This window comes from Amblyraja radiata, chromosome 46, assembly GCF_010909765.2.
Source record: "Amblyraja radiata isolate CabotCenter1 chromosome 46, sAmbRad1.1.pri, whole genome shotgun sequence".
Classification (NCBI taxonomy): Eukaryota; Metazoa; Chordata; class Chondrichthyes; order Rajiformes; family Rajidae; genus Amblyraja; species Amblyraja radiata.
The window spans coordinates 8,536,636-8,553,652 of record NC_046001.1 but is presented as its reverse complement, the minus strand read 5'-3'; the positions used below and the strand labels follow the sequence as shown (position 1 = coordinate 8,553,652).

At 42.9% G+C, this 17,017-nt stretch overlaps 1 protein-coding gene across 2 annotated transcripts in view; it reads right to left on the bottom strand.

The window, feature by feature from the left end:
* The window catches only part of LOC116968736 (unconventional myosin-Ib-like), a 32,824-nt gene extending 17,785 nt beyond the window's left edge, over positions 1–15,039 (bottom strand). For both annotated transcript variants that reach the window (XM_033015540.1, XM_033015541.1), the window contains exons 1-8: positions 14,914–15,039; positions 14,186–14,301; positions 12,881–12,975; positions 9,344–9,448; positions 7,913–7,959; positions 7,339–7,402; positions 2,019–2,117; positions 1,145–1,248 (exon numbers count right to left, since the gene is read on the bottom strand). In XM_033015540.1, coding sequence (XP_032871431.1) covers positions 1,145–1,248; positions 2,019–2,117; positions 7,339–7,402; positions 7,913–7,959; positions 9,344–9,448; positions 12,881–12,975; positions 14,186–14,301; positions 14,914–15,039 — 756 coding nt within the window. The remainder of the gene's footprint in view (positions 1–1,144; positions 1,249–2,018; positions 2,118–7,338; positions 7,403–7,912; positions 7,960–9,343; positions 9,449–12,880; positions 12,976–14,185; positions 14,302–14,913) is intronic.
* Positions 15,040–17,017: the final 1,978 nt, after the last annotated feature.

Genomic DNA, 17,017 nt, shown 5'->3' with positions numbered 1-17,017 from the left:
ACTCTTTTCTCTAATGTTAGGATGGTTGAAGCAACATGAAGGATAAGTCTATTGCGGAAGATGTACACGTCCATAATGATACCATAGCAAAACGAGTCTTAGTAAAACTGGTCAATTGTCATCAAAGGGAAAATACTCCAATGGTTGCAATCAAGGTAGGTTGTGGCTATTGGAGGTCCATCATCCCAACCCCAGGTCATCCAAACCTGGTTCAGATGAATGATAAATTCAGATTTAAGACTGCATCAGACCACTCTTTTTTTATTGTGTTTTTTATTATCCAAACAATATACATTCACATATATCATGAAGCTATTGTACAAATGGTATTTACATTCACAAAGAATATACAATGAATCTGCAATCAAAATGCACCTTTTGCGTCCAGGGAGCAGCTGAAAGTGCCTCAGAGCCAGTTTTGTCATTTTAATCTGCATTTGCTGCATTTATGCAAAAAGCCGCAGCTAATTTGCGCAGAGCAAGTTTCCACACACACCTCAGTATTTAAAGACTGGACGTTTATGGCCAAAACTTCTGCAATATTGATCATTATTTCCCTCAGAGCACAGAAAGGTCTCGACCCGAAACGTCACCCATTCCTTCTCTTCAGAAATGCTGCCTGTCCCGCTGAGTTACTCCAGCTTTTTGTGTATGTCTGTGCATCTAGACCAGATGATTTGTTACGTTCAGGCTAGCTTTCTACTTATTCTCCTTTATCAAATATTTAGTCTGTCTCAATTAGCTCCCATCTTACTATGATTTTGACTACATCTTCTTCCCTGGTAAAGACAGATGGAACATGGAAAAATCCAAAGGAAAATCAGTTGTCAACGTCCAAGGCCAGTAAGAATATTAGCCACCCTGCTCACTCAATGTCATTGCAACAAACAAGCAACAATAATTGACAGAATTATAGGTACAAATAGGAAAGGTCATCTTTGCATTTTAACTAAGAACAGGAGTCTGAAGTCCAATTTCATAGCTAGAAATCTGCTCCTGGTCCACACATCCTGTGAGTGGCCTGCATACTCCTCAAACAATCTGGCAAACCTGTGTATAGTCTCTGTATATGGGGTGCAGACCTTGCATACAATCCAAAGATCCCAGGTATATTAAATCCATTGTTCCCCTTCTAAACACTTACTTTCACCGTGTCGAAGTTGGCAGCATCGTCGACTCCATTCAGGGGAGTTTTGTCCGAGGTCAGGTAAACGTATTTATTGTAGTCCCTCAGCACATTAAGATGCTCTGTGGAGGGAAGGTGTAGTGAATGACTCCCTCTGCAACTATTAGTATATTTATGAGTGTGAAAAAAAGGAAAATGTTTATTGGAACAAAAGTGTTTCATGTATGTAATGCAGAGTGGTGAATCTGTGGAATTCTCTGCCACAGAAAGTATTGGCTATATTTAAGAGGGAGTTAGATGTGGCCCTTGTGGCTAAAGGGATCAGGGGGTATGGAGAGAAGGCAGGTACAGGATACTGAGTTGGATGATCAGCCATGATCATATTGAATGGCGGTGCAGGCTCGAAGGGCCGAATGGCCTACTCCTGCACCTATTTTCTATGTTTCTAAAAACATAATATGGTAATATTCAAAAATCCACACATAGTTTCAATCTTAACTATAGAGGCAAGGGAGTCATCCAGCAAAACCAATGATTGCAGGAATATGAGGAGAAAGATCAACGAGGCAAGAGGCAAGAGGCAACATTTATTTGTACTAATTCTTAGGATGTAGGCATCTCATGTATTGGCCACACGCTGTGTAAATGAGGTACTGGAGGGATGTGGGCACCTGTGGAATTTGCGTTGCCCCAGGCTACAGGTCTGGCCACCACACATTTCACTGTACCAAGTGATACATGTGACAAATAAATGTAGCTTGTATCTTGACTTAGTGCTTTCAGGATGGAAGGACCATTCCCCAAATCATCTAGGCGAGGTTGAGGAGGAGACGGCCCATCACTGAAACAGGATGTGCGTTGTGAGAACAGGAGACAGGTTAGTAACACTCACCCAGCAGCTCAGGTGAGCCCCCTGCCAACAGCTGGTAGAAGATGTGGAAATTTCTCTCCCCTTTCAGACGCTTGACAACACGAGACTTCTCCAGGAGATCTGAAACACCCAAGCCATCAAAACTCAAAACAAATCATGATTGTTTTTACTCACCTTGTGCATTTGCACTGTTTAAATTCACAATATTCAAAATTAAATGAATCCCACTAGTTCAAGTTCAAGTGAGTTTATTGTCATGTGTCCCTGATATGACAATGAAATTCTTGCCTTGCTTCAGCACAACAGAACATAGTAGGCATTGACGAAAGAAACCAGGAAACATTTTGACAGTCTTAGCTCATCTCTCCAGAAAGACTCAGTGTTTATAGTTCTAAAGGACTGATCTCAGAGGATATGGAGATCTGTTCCTACAATATTCCAACACAAAACAACCCCCCACCACTTGGGTAGTGTTCATGAATTGCTCTACAACAGCTACCCCACTTGAGTCCTTCCCTGTCGTCTGGTGATCCTAGACTGTCTTCATGAACATCTTTTAAATATATTTGTCCCCCTCACTTGTTATATTATTGGAATAATTAGTTTGCTGGGAGCATAGAATGAATGAATGAAACTAATGAGTGGATCATGAGTGTAAAAATAGTGATGCCATTTTATCTGGTACTGTATCAGGGGAGAACTGACTGACCCAAGGTTAGTGAGCTAAAATTTCCCGTTGTTCTGCCCAACCAACAGCCTTAATCCTGACTGGGAAATGCGAATCCCCACTTTGTGAGTGGAAATACATTTTTCCACACCGTCTCGTTGCACACTGTCCCATAATATTGGGGGAACAAAATGAAGCCTTCTAATGTGGTCTTGTGTCTTTTTTTAAATTCCTCTGCTAATATAAGCCGCTATTAGCTGTATAAAGAACACAGAAGCTTGGAGGTAGACAAAAGTGCTGGAGAAACTCAGCGGGTGCTGCAGCATCTATGGAGCGAAGGAAATAGGCAACGTTTCGGGTCGAAACGTTGCCTATTTCCTTCGCTCCATAGATGCTGCTGCACCCGCTGAGTTTCTCCAGCACTTTTGTCTACCTTTGATTTTCCAGCATCTGCAGTTCCTTCTTAAACAGAAGCTTGTATACAAGGACCCATTTCAATTTTCACATCGCAGTCCTGTATGAATCTTGCTTCAATAACAGTGAGGGTCCATGACCAAGAACCATGAAATCAAGGTTACATAGATGAGATTAATTCAATTTTTTTAAATTCCACTATTTAATAGCTCTGGTAGCAACAACAATCGGTAATTAATTCAAGGCTCAAGATCTTAGAGTCATGGGCACTCTATTGAGAGGAGACCGCATTAAGGAGTGATATGGTCCCGATGTAAAGCTGTATTTTAAATCAGTTCATGAAAATTGTATTTTCATTTTGCAAAATCATGAATATAATTAGAAAGAATACATCAGAAATATTGTCATATATAACTTGTAAACACATTACAACAGTAGCTATACCTCAGCAAAGTACTTTAGTGGCTGCAAAGTGCTTTGCAACATCTGAAAGTTGTGAAAGGTATTATATAAACACAGATCTTTCCTGTTATGGAAACTAAATAGTTCTTCTTACCCTACTGGGAAATAACCCATTTTTCCACAATAGAGCCACGTCAAGGAAAGATTGGGAAGAGAGACTAATACTCAAGTTTGAGGTCCAAGAATCAAATCGGGTGGAAACAATCCTTGTTTATCTGCAAATCCCAAACTAATTCCTGTTGATGATCATTGGTGGACTTTGAGAGGTACTCCATGTACATTAACCAACATGCCATCCAGCTTTTTCCACAATATAGATTACACATATCTATATTGAGATTAATATAGCAGTTCTGGGTATCCAATCTAACTAATTTTGTATTGCCGTGCACGTCTTTCCTCTACAAGTTTAATACCATCATTGAGGATGCAAATTGAAACTAATAGTGCCACAGCATTCAGCGTTTGCCACTCAAAATAAGCCTCTGTGCTCCCTACTCTTCAGGCAGTTCAATCTTTGACATAGAATACCTTGGATTTACGTTTAGGTTTGTTATTGTCATGTGTACTGAGGTACAGTGAATAGCTTTGCTTTGCATGCTATCCAAACAGATCAGATCTACTAGACATGAATGCAATGAAGTCAAACTCAAGTACAATGGAAAGAGCAAATGGGAAGATACAGAGTGCAGAATATAGTTCTCAGCATTGTAGTCCACCAGTTCCATAGACAAAGACCAATGTCCTCAATGGGGTAAAGGTGAATGGGACCTACCCTAGCACTTGGAAGGACTGTTCAGAAGCCTGATAACAGAGGGGAAGAAGCTGTCCCCAAGTTTGGTGGTATGTGCTTTCAAGCTTCTGTATCTTCTGCCAGATGAGAGCAGGGAGTAGGAGGAATGACCTGGGTGGGACAAGTCTTTCATTATGTTGGGTACTTTTCCGAGGCAGCGTGAAAACCATCATGTTATAAGATTTTGCACTTGGGGCACGAGGTCATGCAAAAGATAATTGGTTAGGTAGGCCTTTCTCCCACTTGAAGCTGCTTGGCAGCTTTTTGTTGGAATTTTAAGGCCACTCTTTTTCTTTCATGGGAAAATGGATGAAATCATGCAATACAAGTGGTCTCCCAGAGTTTGAAATCTGGGATCGGATCACAGACCTCCTACGGAAACAGCAGCTGAGGGTTTTCTGCCAAAACTAAGGATTAATGTCGAAGGAAAAAAGTGAAGGGCAAAGGGTACAGGAAGTTTGCAAGGCCTTTTGTTTTGTGCAGGGTGGTGATGATCTGGAACTCACTGTCTGAAGGGGTGGTGGAAACAGTTAATCTGGCCGTTAAAAAGGAAGAAAACACAAAGTGCTGAAGCCTTTTGTTTGGTTTCTTTCTGTAACCCAGTTCCTTTGCATCTCCTTGAAAAGGGATAGGCAGTGGAGAAAGAATACCTTGCAGGGATGTGAGCGACGGGATTGATCAACAGAAAGCTGGTATGGAATCAATGTTGTAATGCTTCTATTTGTGAATCTGTAAACACTAATTGTATTGCAAGCACCCCCACCGTCCACTGCCGCTTCAGATTTTGGGCTGCACGGCCACAGACCTGGTATAGTAGCGATACAGGTGACCTTTACTGCCAATCCAACCTAGTTTGGATAGACTACGCAATACTCCAGTTGAGACCACACCTGGAGTATTGCGTACAGTTTTGGTCTCCTAATCTGAGGACAGACTGATTCCTGGGATGTCAGGATTTTCATATGAAGAAAGACTGGATAGACTCGGCTTGAACACGCTAGAATTTAGAAGATTGAGGGGGGATCTTATAGAAACTTACAAAATTCTTAAGGGGTTGGACAGGCTAGACGCAGGAAGATTATTCCCGATGTTGGGGAAGTCCAGGACAAGGGGTCACAGTTTAAGGATAAGAGGGAAGTCTTTTAGGACCGAGATGAGAAAATCATTTTTTACACAGAGAGTGGTGAATCTGTGGAATTCTCTGCCACAGAAGGTAGTTGAGGCCAGTTCATTGGCTATATTTAAGAGGGAGTTAGATGTGGCCCTTGTGGCAAAAGGGATCAGGGGGTATGGAGAGAAGGCAGGTACAGGATACTGAGTTGGATGATCAGCCATGATCATATTGAATGGCGGTGCAGGCTCGAAGGGCCGAATGGCCTACTCCTGCACCTATTGTCTATGTTTCTATGTTTCTATGAAGTGTCTTATTTTTTTGCTCCAGTCAGACTATAATGATTGTGCCACATAACAAAGGCCCTGTTCTGCAACGCACTGACCAGAAAGAAACGTTGTTGTTGCCAATTAGGGTCCATCTCCCTCTAAACCTTTCCTATCGCTGTCCCTGTCCAAATATCTTTTAAATGTGGTTATAGTACACCTTGTTGTTGTTAAATGTTATGTTGTTTTTATGGCAGACATTTTACAGCCAACTGTTTGCTGACTATTCTCACCGGTTGCTGTTTACCAAGTCTGCTGCCAGCTGTTTGCAGACTTTGTTATTGCTCTGCTATTTGACAAGTTCCTATCCAGCTGTTTGCTGCCCTGCCATCCATTTGTTGAATTGCTACCAGCTATTGGCCTTTTTTTGGCTTTGCTGCCAGATGTTTGCTATTTTGCCAACAATTTGCACAATACACTGCCAGCTATTTTCTATTTGCCAGCTGTTTGTTGCTTTACCAACAGTTTGCTGATTGTCTTGTCAGCTGATGGTTTCCTTGCTGCACATGCTGCATATATATGCTGCAGGCAATTTGCTGCATTGCCAGCTGTTTGCGGACTTTGTTGCCAGCTGCTTGCCATTGCTGACTGCTGCTTGCATGTTTAACGATGCTGCCAGCCGAATGCGGACTGTATTTTCCCAGTTGCTTGCTGGCTGCATGCTGCCAGCTTTGGTATTTGTTGACTATTTTCTGCCAGCTCTGAGCTGACTGATGCTGCCAGTTGTTCAATATTTGCTGCTGAGTTTGTTGCCAGATGTTTCCTATTATGACCACATACTGTCAACTGTTTGTTGAATATTACTGCCAGTTAGTTGTTTGATATCTGCTGATTGTTTGCAGCCGACTGTTGGCTATTTGCTCTTTGCAGTTTGTTCCCCAGCTGCTAGTTGTCTGCTTTTTCACTGCTTGTTGCCAGATGTTTGTCCATTGTCACTGTTTGGTTCCTGTTACTGGCTGATTGTTCCCAGATGACTAGTCAGCATCTTCTCTTCTCTGCTAGTTGCTGTCCCAGGTCTCTGTTCCAGAGGTAAACAGGGAGCTGAGGCAGCTTGTGTAAGAAAGAACAGCAGATGCTGGTTTAAATCGAAGGTAGACACAAAATGTTGGAGTAACTCAGCAGAACAGGCAGCATCTCTGGAGAGAAGGAATGGGTGATGTTTCGGGTTGAGACCCTTCTTCAGACTGGCATCAGAGGAGCGGGCGGGACAAAGATTGAATGTAGTTGGAGACAGTAAGACTGGTGGGGAATTGGGAAGGGGGAAGGAATGGAGAGAGAGAGGGAAAGCAAGGGCTATTTGAAGTTAGAGAAGTCAATGTTTATACCACTGGGGTGTAAGTTGCCCAAGCGAAATATGAGGCGCTGTTCCTCCAATTTGTGCTGGGTCTCACTCTGACAATGGAGGAGGCCCAGGACAGAAAGGTCAGATTGGGAATGGGAGGGGGAGTTGAATTGCTGAGCAACTGGGAGATCAGGTAAGTTAAGACGGACTGAGCGGAGGTGTTCAGGAGACCAAATCCAGGATTATTGAGAAACGGGATGACTCCATTATCAAGACCAGCACTTACAGTTACTGATGACTCCACCCAATGGATCGCCCTTGAAGTCAAATTCAATGTCCATGTATTTTCCCTGAACACACAGAAATTCAATTAATGAAAAATACAAATGCAAGAAAACACTTAGTTTGTTATTGATACCCATAAAAATGTAAAGAAAGCCACAACTCAATATAAATAATAGGTTCCTCTACCCTAAACCTGTCCCCCACCAATATGCCTGGGAGGGTGTTGCATGCAGTCTAGCGAGATGCCTGCTGTTCACCCCATCCCACTCCCCCAGCCATGACCTCTTTGTGATGAGCAGCTATAGTCCCCATCCAGTCACCTTCTCACAGATGCCTTGCTGGGAGATGCCGTCCAGCTGCTCAATGATGCCGGGAGACAGGCGCAAACTGGCCACAAATTGTCCTTTATACAGAGAACCAAATATGTGGCCCTTGGGTGGAACTGCAAAGTACGAGACTTTAAATGTTTTATTAACCCAACTAATTCTCTCCATACCCAAAATGCATCCCTACCTGACCTCATTTCCCTTCCCTCATGTTTACACATTAGCTAACAGGTCCACAATAATACGTACAAATCTGGAGGAGTTATCATTCCGTATGGTCTTGGCGTTCCCAAAAGCTGTGAAAAGAAAGAAAAAAAAGCACAATCAGGACTGGCTCCATGGGAAGAGATCAACAATAATACAAGGCAAGAGGTGACACAGCTAATAGTCTTCACTCTCCCACTGCATCCCAGACATTGTTGATGTTACTGATTGGAGGCTGGCAGCTCTAGATTAAAGAGTTACACTGGCATGGGTGTGGAAATGCGTCAATGATCAGCGGGCTGCATGTTCCATTTGCTTTCCCATATGGAATTTCAAATTGGACTATTGAAAATCAGCCACATGGATTTGTGCAGATTGATCGTTTTATCGTCCAAGGTCTAATAGTAACAAACTGGGCATAGGCAAGGGAAGTAAAGTGCCAGGCATATATCATGCCAGACATTGATATAATGATTGACAAATGTTTTAGTCTCTACCAAAAACTAGTTACACACTATCTTCTGTGAAGGCAGGTGAGAAATGAGGAATCCAGGATTCCTCTTGCTTCTAAATCCTCTCAACCTGAGGTAGATTTATCTGGGCTTCCTGGTATCATCAAATAAATAGTGGCGAATTCCATAGCACGGAAGAAGGCAAGGTTTATCCAGCTTCGACTGGGAAGATTTATTTTCTGAGAGATTCACTTTTGGGGAAACAATGCAGTGTTTCACAAAACAATTTCACCCCAAGTTGGACCCGATTTAGATTTGTAGTGTTCTCTTTAGAACTTATGGAGTCAATTTAAATAAAGGTCTGATCTTCCCTTTGTGCCTTGATTCATTTCAGACAAGGTGGATACCAGGTTCTTTCTATCTGGGCTCTGTGTTGCGTTGTCCTTCTTTAGCTCTGACAGTTGCTGGGATGCTGCAACTAGCCACAGCACCCCCTGGGTTAGGGAAAGGGAGAAGGAAACAAAAGCAGCCAGGATCCTTGCTCCTGATGACTAACCAAACACTCCTATAAACGGAGAGGATGTCAGGCAAAGACAGCATCAGTCTTGGTAATCGAGCCCCTATCATAGATTACACTGTCAAGACACAAAATCAAGGCTTACATATGAAGAGAGGGTGAGGCATCACAGAATCACCCAAGTTACAGCACAGGAGGCCACTTAGCCTATTATGTTCAAACTGAAAGCAGTGGAGAAAATCCATAATAAAAATAGAAAGAACTGGGAATACTCAGGAGGTCAATCAGCATCAGAGGAGACAAAAATAGAGTTGAAAGTTGAAAGTGTTTCTCTCTCCACAGACACTGCCCAACCTGTGGAGTATTTCCAGCATTTTCTGGTGATTTCAGATTTCTAGTTTATAGATTGCGATGGAACCCACACCTTGGTGAGATTTAGCAATGTCAGGACAGGTCATGGAAAGAACACATTTTAGTGAAGAGCTGATACATGTGGGTGTGCCTGACCTTCCAGTATGGGATTTGATTGCAGAAGCTGCTCCTTGACCTGATTGACCTCTTCTCCTTTGCCACAAACTGCAGCAATATATGACATGACAAGTTTACTGGCCTCTGTGGGTAGAAAAAACAGAGATATATTTAGATTAGATTAGATTAGATTAGATTTACTTTATTAATCCCCTTATTCAGGGGAAATTCAGATGTCCTTGCAGCACACTAATAAAAATACAACACAGCATTCAAGAAGTTCAACACCAAAACACAAAAACATCCCCCCACAGTGATTCCCACTGTGGGGGAAGGCACAAAGTCCAGTCCCCATCCTCTTGTCCACCCAGAGTCAGGCCTATTGAGGCCTCCACAGTCGCCGCCACGGCGCCCGATGTTCTCGCTGGATGATGGTGCTCCGGCGTCGGGTGAACCCTCAGCGGCTTGGGGTGGCAGGAACGGCCGCCTTCCCACCGGAGACCGCGGCTTCCAAGCCAACAGACCGCGTTTGACGGAGCTCCACACACTGGCGATCTCGGCGAGAGATCCCAGGCTCCGGGATGTAAAGTTCAGCGCCACAGCTGGACGCTCCACAGAACCGCGGCTCCACAATGTTTTCATCGGCGGTCCCAACATACTGGAGTTCCAGCGCGGCAACCTAGGAAAGGCATCGCCCGCTCCGCAATAGCGCTCCAGCGCTGTGCCGCCGCCAAAGCCGAGGTTCTGGCCAGGTCCCCTCAGGAAACGTCGCTCCAGGACCCGCTGGTAGGCCGCGAGGACAGGTCGAAGGTGCTGCTCGGAGGAAGGCAGCCTCTCCGACCAGGTAGGGACTTGAAAAAGCAGTTTCCCCCTTCCCCCCCACCACCCCCCACAGATAAAAAGATTAGACCCCCCGACTACACACTTAACGTACTAAAAATAATTAAAAAGAAGTGAAAAAAAACGGACAGCTGCAGGACAGGCAGCCGTACAGGACAGCGCCTCCTCAGGAGGCGCTGAAAGTAGGAACAGACTTTAACTCTTAAGCAAGTATGGAGTTTGTACGTTCTCCCCGTGACCGTGTGGGCTTTCTCCGGGTGTGCCACTTTCCTCCCACACTCCAAAGATGTATAGTTTTGTAGGTTAATTGGCTTTAGTAAAATTGCAAATTGTCCCTTGTGTGTGTAGGATAGTGCCATTGTGTGGGGATCACTGGTCGGCGAGGACTCGTTGGGCCGAAGGGCCTGTTTCAGCGCTGTATTTCTAAACTAAACTAAACTAAACTAAACTCCACCCGCTTCCTGCCATAGAAACGCACGCACGCACACACTTCTCATAGGCTGGGAACTGTGGAAATAAATGTTCTGACTAAAAAGTAGGTTATTTTACCTTAGCAAATATTGCAAGAATCAAGGGATTTCTGTCCAAAGACGACACTGAAAAACTTGTTCATGCATATATTTTTAGTAGGTTAGATTATTGTAATGGCATCTTTACAGGTCTCAATAAAAAATCAATTAAACAACTGCAGCTTATCCAAAATGCCGCTGCCAGAGTCTTGACCAACACCAAGAAAATGGACCACATTACACCTGTCCTTATATCTTTGCACTGGCTCCCTGTGTGTAAGAGGATAGATTTTAAAATTCTGTTACTGACCTACAAGGCACTGAATGGTCTTGGTCCAAAATACATCTCTGACCTACTTGTTGTATATGAGGCGCCTAGACTCCTCAGGTCTTCAGGGACAGGTTTACTCTGTGTTCCCAGGGTCAGAACTAAAAAGGCTGAAGCAGCATTCAGTTTTTATGCTCCACACCTGTGGAACAAGCTCCCTGAACACCTGAGGTACGCACAAACTGTAAGCGCATTTAAATCAGGCCTAAAAACACTGTTGTTTACTATAGCTTGTCCATAACCCGACATGCAGGTAATCTTAACCGTCTAATTTTAACCCTTTTATGTGCTTTTTAAAATCGTTTTATTGTTTCATTGACGTTGTTTTATTATTCATACATTTGTCGTATTGCTTATTTTGCAATTTTTAATTATTGACTATTTTATTTTTTCTTTCCTGTAAAGCACCTTGAATTGCAGTTTGCACGAATGGTGCTATACAAATAAATTTGCCTTGCCTTGCCTTGCCTAGCATTCCTCTCCACCAGGTTTATAGTTCCATTCTATCATCACACTGTCTTCTATGAAGGCAGGTGAGAAATGAGGAATTCGGAATTCCTTTTGCTCCTAAATCCTCTCAACCAGAGGTGGATTTACCTGGGGTTCCTGGTATCATCAAATAAATAGCAGCACATTCCATGGCATGGAAGGCAAGGTTTATTCAGCTTCGACTGGGAAGATTTCTTTTCTGAGAGATTCACTTTTGGGGAAACAATGCAGTGAAGCTGCCACAGGATAAATGGGGCCTCCATTGCTGCCCTAACCAGGATAAAAATGCAATAACAATCTAGCAGAATTAGGGACAAGGTTATAGTGATGTTGGTTGAGTAACACATATCATGTTAGAGATATCAATAAAAATAAGTGGAACCTGTTTAATCGACATGACTTCAATGGGTCAATTGGCCTTCTCTGTGCAGGCCTTCTCTAGTACAGACAACCCCACCTTATTAAGGAGGTTGTGTATCAGGCAGACGGGCCATATCACAATTTTCCATAACGTGAAGCCTCGCTGCCCACCCATGCATCAGGAAATGCGAGTTGAAAAAAAGATTGTTTCTGTATTTACTTCTTATCCCCACATAAATTCCATGAGAATGAATATATCTATTTTGGGCAGCGATTTGCAAATTCTGTAGGGGAGAATTTCCGTAACTTAAGCAGCCACAACCAGGGGTTGTCTAAGGTCTCATTCGAAAGACGGGAACAGACTTTAACTCCACCCGCTTCCTGCCATAGAAACGCACGCACGCACACACTTCTCATGGGCTGGGAACTGTGGAAATAAATGTTCTGACTAAAAAGTAGGTTATTTGAGATTTGGATAAGGATAGGTAGATACTTCAGGTTAACTAGTCATTTTTTCCCCCAGGTGCTGTCTGACATGTTGTGTTTGATGCTATTTCAGAATTCACTAGCTTTCTCTTTTTAATGTTACACCAACTCTATTACTCTTTTAAGCCATTTCACGGCACATTTACCACATAATGACCTTTGCTTTCTAGCAGTAGGAAATCTATATTACAAACAAAGTTAATGGTTTTATTTGTTTATTGCAGGATTTAAATGCTCCAAGAATGTAAAAGGTGCATTGGTTTCTCAGTTTCCAATTGCAACATCTGCCGACCTTGACAGCGGTGCATTAAACAAGACTAAATTACTCCTACAGGACAATCCATCTGGTGCAATCTTAGTTTAGTTGCTGATAATCACTCAGCAACTGGTCCAGAGTCGTCTCTCGGTCGAAATTCCACATTCAGGGTTTGAATCACACCCACACATTACATTGTTGCACATTCTATTTGACTTTAGGTGGCTCCTGGGAGAAAGCCTTATGGAAGATACTCTCCAGAATTAGTTAATAGCCGGCCTCATCGGCTGTGACCCAAGATACGATACCTGTTTTTCCCGAGCCACTCTCCCCGGTGATGAGAACACATTGGTCCATGTTTCTGTCTCGGAGTGATCTGTATGCCTCGTCAGCAATGGCATAGCTGCATGGAGAAACGAGGAGTTGATTAGAAGCTTTGAGTTTGCTATATTTCTGTGACATTTTCCTTGCCGTCATCTGTGGCATCTTAATATTTTGTTAAAGAGAGTGTTTAATTTCCAGAAACTAATTTCTCCAGGTACTCTGGTTTCCTCTCACATTCCAAAGACGTGCAGGTTTATAGGTTTCTGTAAATTGTCCCTAGAGTGTCAGATAGAATTAGTGAACACGTGATCGCTGGTCGGCATGGACTCAGTGGGCCGAAGGGCCTGTTTCCACACTGTATCCTTAAACTAAACTAAAAGGAGGGGAAAAGGTTGTACAGAGGCTCCTGACTAGCTGTACTTTACAAAATGTCTGCCATAGATGTTACGCTTGTATGGTGTGATGTACAATCTATTAATCTTATCAGTCAATATGTTCAAATAACTAAAAGATGAAAGGAGAGCTTCCCCTTTCGATTTCTGCTGTAAACGTATTGCATAAGGTAGACAAAAGTGCTAGAGAAACTCAGCGGGTGCAGCAGCATCTATGGAGCGAAGGAAATAGGCAACGTTTCGGGCCGAAACGTTGCCTATTTCCTTCGCCCCATAGATGCTGCTGCACCCGCTGAGTTTCTCCAGCACTTTTGTCTACCTTTGATTTTCCAGCATCTGCAGTTCCTTCTTAAACAACATATTGCATAAAATCTTTCCTGCTGCTGACATTTCTTCATTACGTATGCACTTGTTTTTCAGCTGTCTACTTTCAAAGTTTATACGTTCCCCCCAAAAAATGGATATAGTTTTGAAACACCAAAGCACCGGGAAGGATCCCAGAATCGACACAATAAAAACATAGTTCGAGCATACAGCAACGGCCCTGATAGCCATTAACTACAAACGATCAGGTGAACCTAGAATTCTGTGCTGTGATGATTTCACAAGGTTAGTACAGATGACATCGGCCATTCAGTCCATTTGTGCTCATCTGTCCAGAGAAATCCTATTGCAATGAAGCAGCCAAATGCTTCCCAAACCATTCGGCAATTGTTACCTACACATAACTTCTAGAGAAAAATGCAGCGAGTAAAGGATAGTCACATACAAATTAGGGGGATAAAATCAATCAATCACTTACAACAATTACTCACCAGGTTTGATTGACAGAGGATTAAAGCAATTGCTCCAATTCAATTTGGGGGGAAAGGGCGTGCTGTTGCTGCCTTTACTTACATGTGAGGACTCAACTCGTAAAAGTTAGAGTTGCGGTACTCGTTGATTTTCTCCTGGCCATAGATAGGAAGCATCTTGTAGGGATTGATTGAAATAACAACACTCCCAATGTAGGTCTGTGAAATGACAAGAATCCATCAGCATTTTGAACATACCATTCTAAGTTTCTCTGCTTGCCTCTTCACCCATGATGAGAAGGCCACATGCACAAAATGGTCTCTGTGTAGAGACCACAGCAACTAACCCACCTGCTCACTGTCATCCACTGTACATTACGCAGCATGTACACAGCAAACATTACTGGAAGAAACCACCAAGTACGTGTATCAGGCTCTGCAATCAACCGTGTAGTATGCAGAGGATAGTTGTACCAGGAGGATGACATTAGACTATTTCCTGTTCATCCACTGCAAGGTTGGTGCATATTTTGGACAAATACCACCCAATTCCCAAAGGCACATGCACGAGGCAGCATCAGGGCCTCATGTCCACGAGGCATGCCTCATGAACTACTGAATTTCCCAACAGTGGACTATCAAACAAAACACTCATTGGCCCACAGAGAACTGACTGAGCAGCCAACCTTTAGAGGCGCCGGTCTCATCAGGAAATTGCAGGGGAGCCAAAAGTGTCACATCTGAACAGTGTATCTGTTCCCTGTTATATCAGATAATCTCAATTGAAGGTGAAAACTATCACACAGGAGTCTTCCCTCTCACTGTACTTACATAGATCTCACTTTTGCTGAATCGTTCCTTGAGATTTGAAAGTAGAGACTCATCGGTGAGAGGCTCCAATAGCACCAGGTCACCCACCCCGACCGCATTGTCCAAGTATGATGATTTCTTATTCATGGTTGCTTGCTGAGAAAAAACATTAAAATGATCAAAATTAATGAATCCATCCAATTGTATTTAAAATAATAAAATTGTTTGCATCACAGGCAACTGCTCCAGATATGAATGTAGTCTTTGTCCTGTGTGGTTGTCCCCACCTCTGTTTTAAAGTACACCTCTCTCTGGTTGCCACTAGAATTCTTCAGGTCACCTACATTGCCTTTCACTCTCTCTGCAGAGAATTGCTGTCGGGTAGAATTGCGTTAGAGCAAGCATACATTTTGGTTGCATTGCACTCGTTTCCCCCGTAATATGTTCCTATCCTTACCGGATGTGTTGGGGTCAGGTAAATGGCCAAGAACCGTACCCAGCAGAGAGGTAGATTTGGCTGGAATGTTATGATCTAAGCATGATGGGGTTGAGACAATTGCCTACAAAATAGTGATCATCAATATCATTAATAGGGAGTGACATTTACATCTGAATTGGAATCTTTACTGGTTTTAACACAAAATGCAGGAGGAACTCAGCAGTTCAGATAGGGTCGACAGTCAGAACCTTTTTCCCCAGAGTGGAAATGTCAAAGACTAGAGGGCAAAGTTTTAATGTGAGATGGGGAAACGTTTAAAGATATGCAGGACAAGGTTTTTTTTTACACAGAGGGTGGTGGGCACCTGGAATGCGTTATCAGGGGTGGTGGAGGCAGGTATGGCTGTGGGGTTTAAGAGGCTTTCAGATTGGCACTTGATATGCTGGTTCACATGTAGGCAGATGAGGTTAGTTTCTCTTGGCATTAAGTTCGGCACAGTCATTCCCACAAATGGCAGAATTAAACCCTGATCCTGTGCACCTTCAATGAGTCAGCCTTATCCAGCCAGGAATTATGATGCGCCATAAAATAAAGCTCAAATGAACTGCTGACACACCCAATTAAAAGAAAAGATAATGTATCAGGTGAAAGTGCAGATGAAGAATGTTATTTTTTAGATCATCAATCATTTTTTGAACCTAGTTAACAATGCCCTCAGCTGTCTGCACATCCTCTTCTATTGTACACTGTGATAAGGTCATAAGTGATAGGAGCAGAATTAGACCATTCGGCCCATTCAATCATGACTGATCTATCTCTCCCTCCTAACCCCATTCTGCTGCCTTCTCCCCATAACCTCCTGGCACCCGTACTAATCATGAATCTATCTACTTCTGCCTTAAAAATATCCATTGAGTTGGCCTCCACAGCCTTCTGTAGCAAAGAATTCCACAGATTAATTCCCTCTGGTTTTTTTCTGACACATCTGTTACTGCAGTCTCTTCCACGCATAACTCATGCTCCATAACAGTTCCATCTTCCCTATCATTATTTTACAAAACTATGGCAATTAGGTGGCAAAAACACAAATGACCTCTAACGTAATTGAACAGCACAAAAGGCTAAAGAGGCTGAGTGGCCTCTTGCTGCTCCTGTGTCTCAGCTACGTTCAGTTCTGCTTGTTTCCTATCTTTAATCATTGTAAGATTGTCCCTGAATTTAGTCAAACTAAAATAGTGATTTGTCAGATGTACATTAACGTTTTCTATCCTTGCCAAAATATCAATCTGAAGCGAAGTTCATAATGCAATCTTTATGATGTCTGATCTTTGGAGTATCACTCTTATCTCTGCTATCATCCATGATAGAGATGCAAATATTGCATACACAGTAATTGTGAAACTTAGATTGTTCCACTAATAGCCAGTGAAAGGACCCTAAGTGGTTTATAGCAGCAGGCAGTGCTGACGCCCTGTGCCTGGTTGAGGGGGAGGTACATCTGTGCATTTAGTCTGGGCATTGTTCTGGGAGTCAGAGTTACAGAACAGTGTCAATACTGAATATAGGAGGATGATCAGGCCCCACTTTGACATAATCCATATAACGTTCTCTGAAGAGTTTAGGTAATTGCTGCAAATGGTCATTTTCCATTTTACAATTACTCAGACATTGGTATACCAAACATGT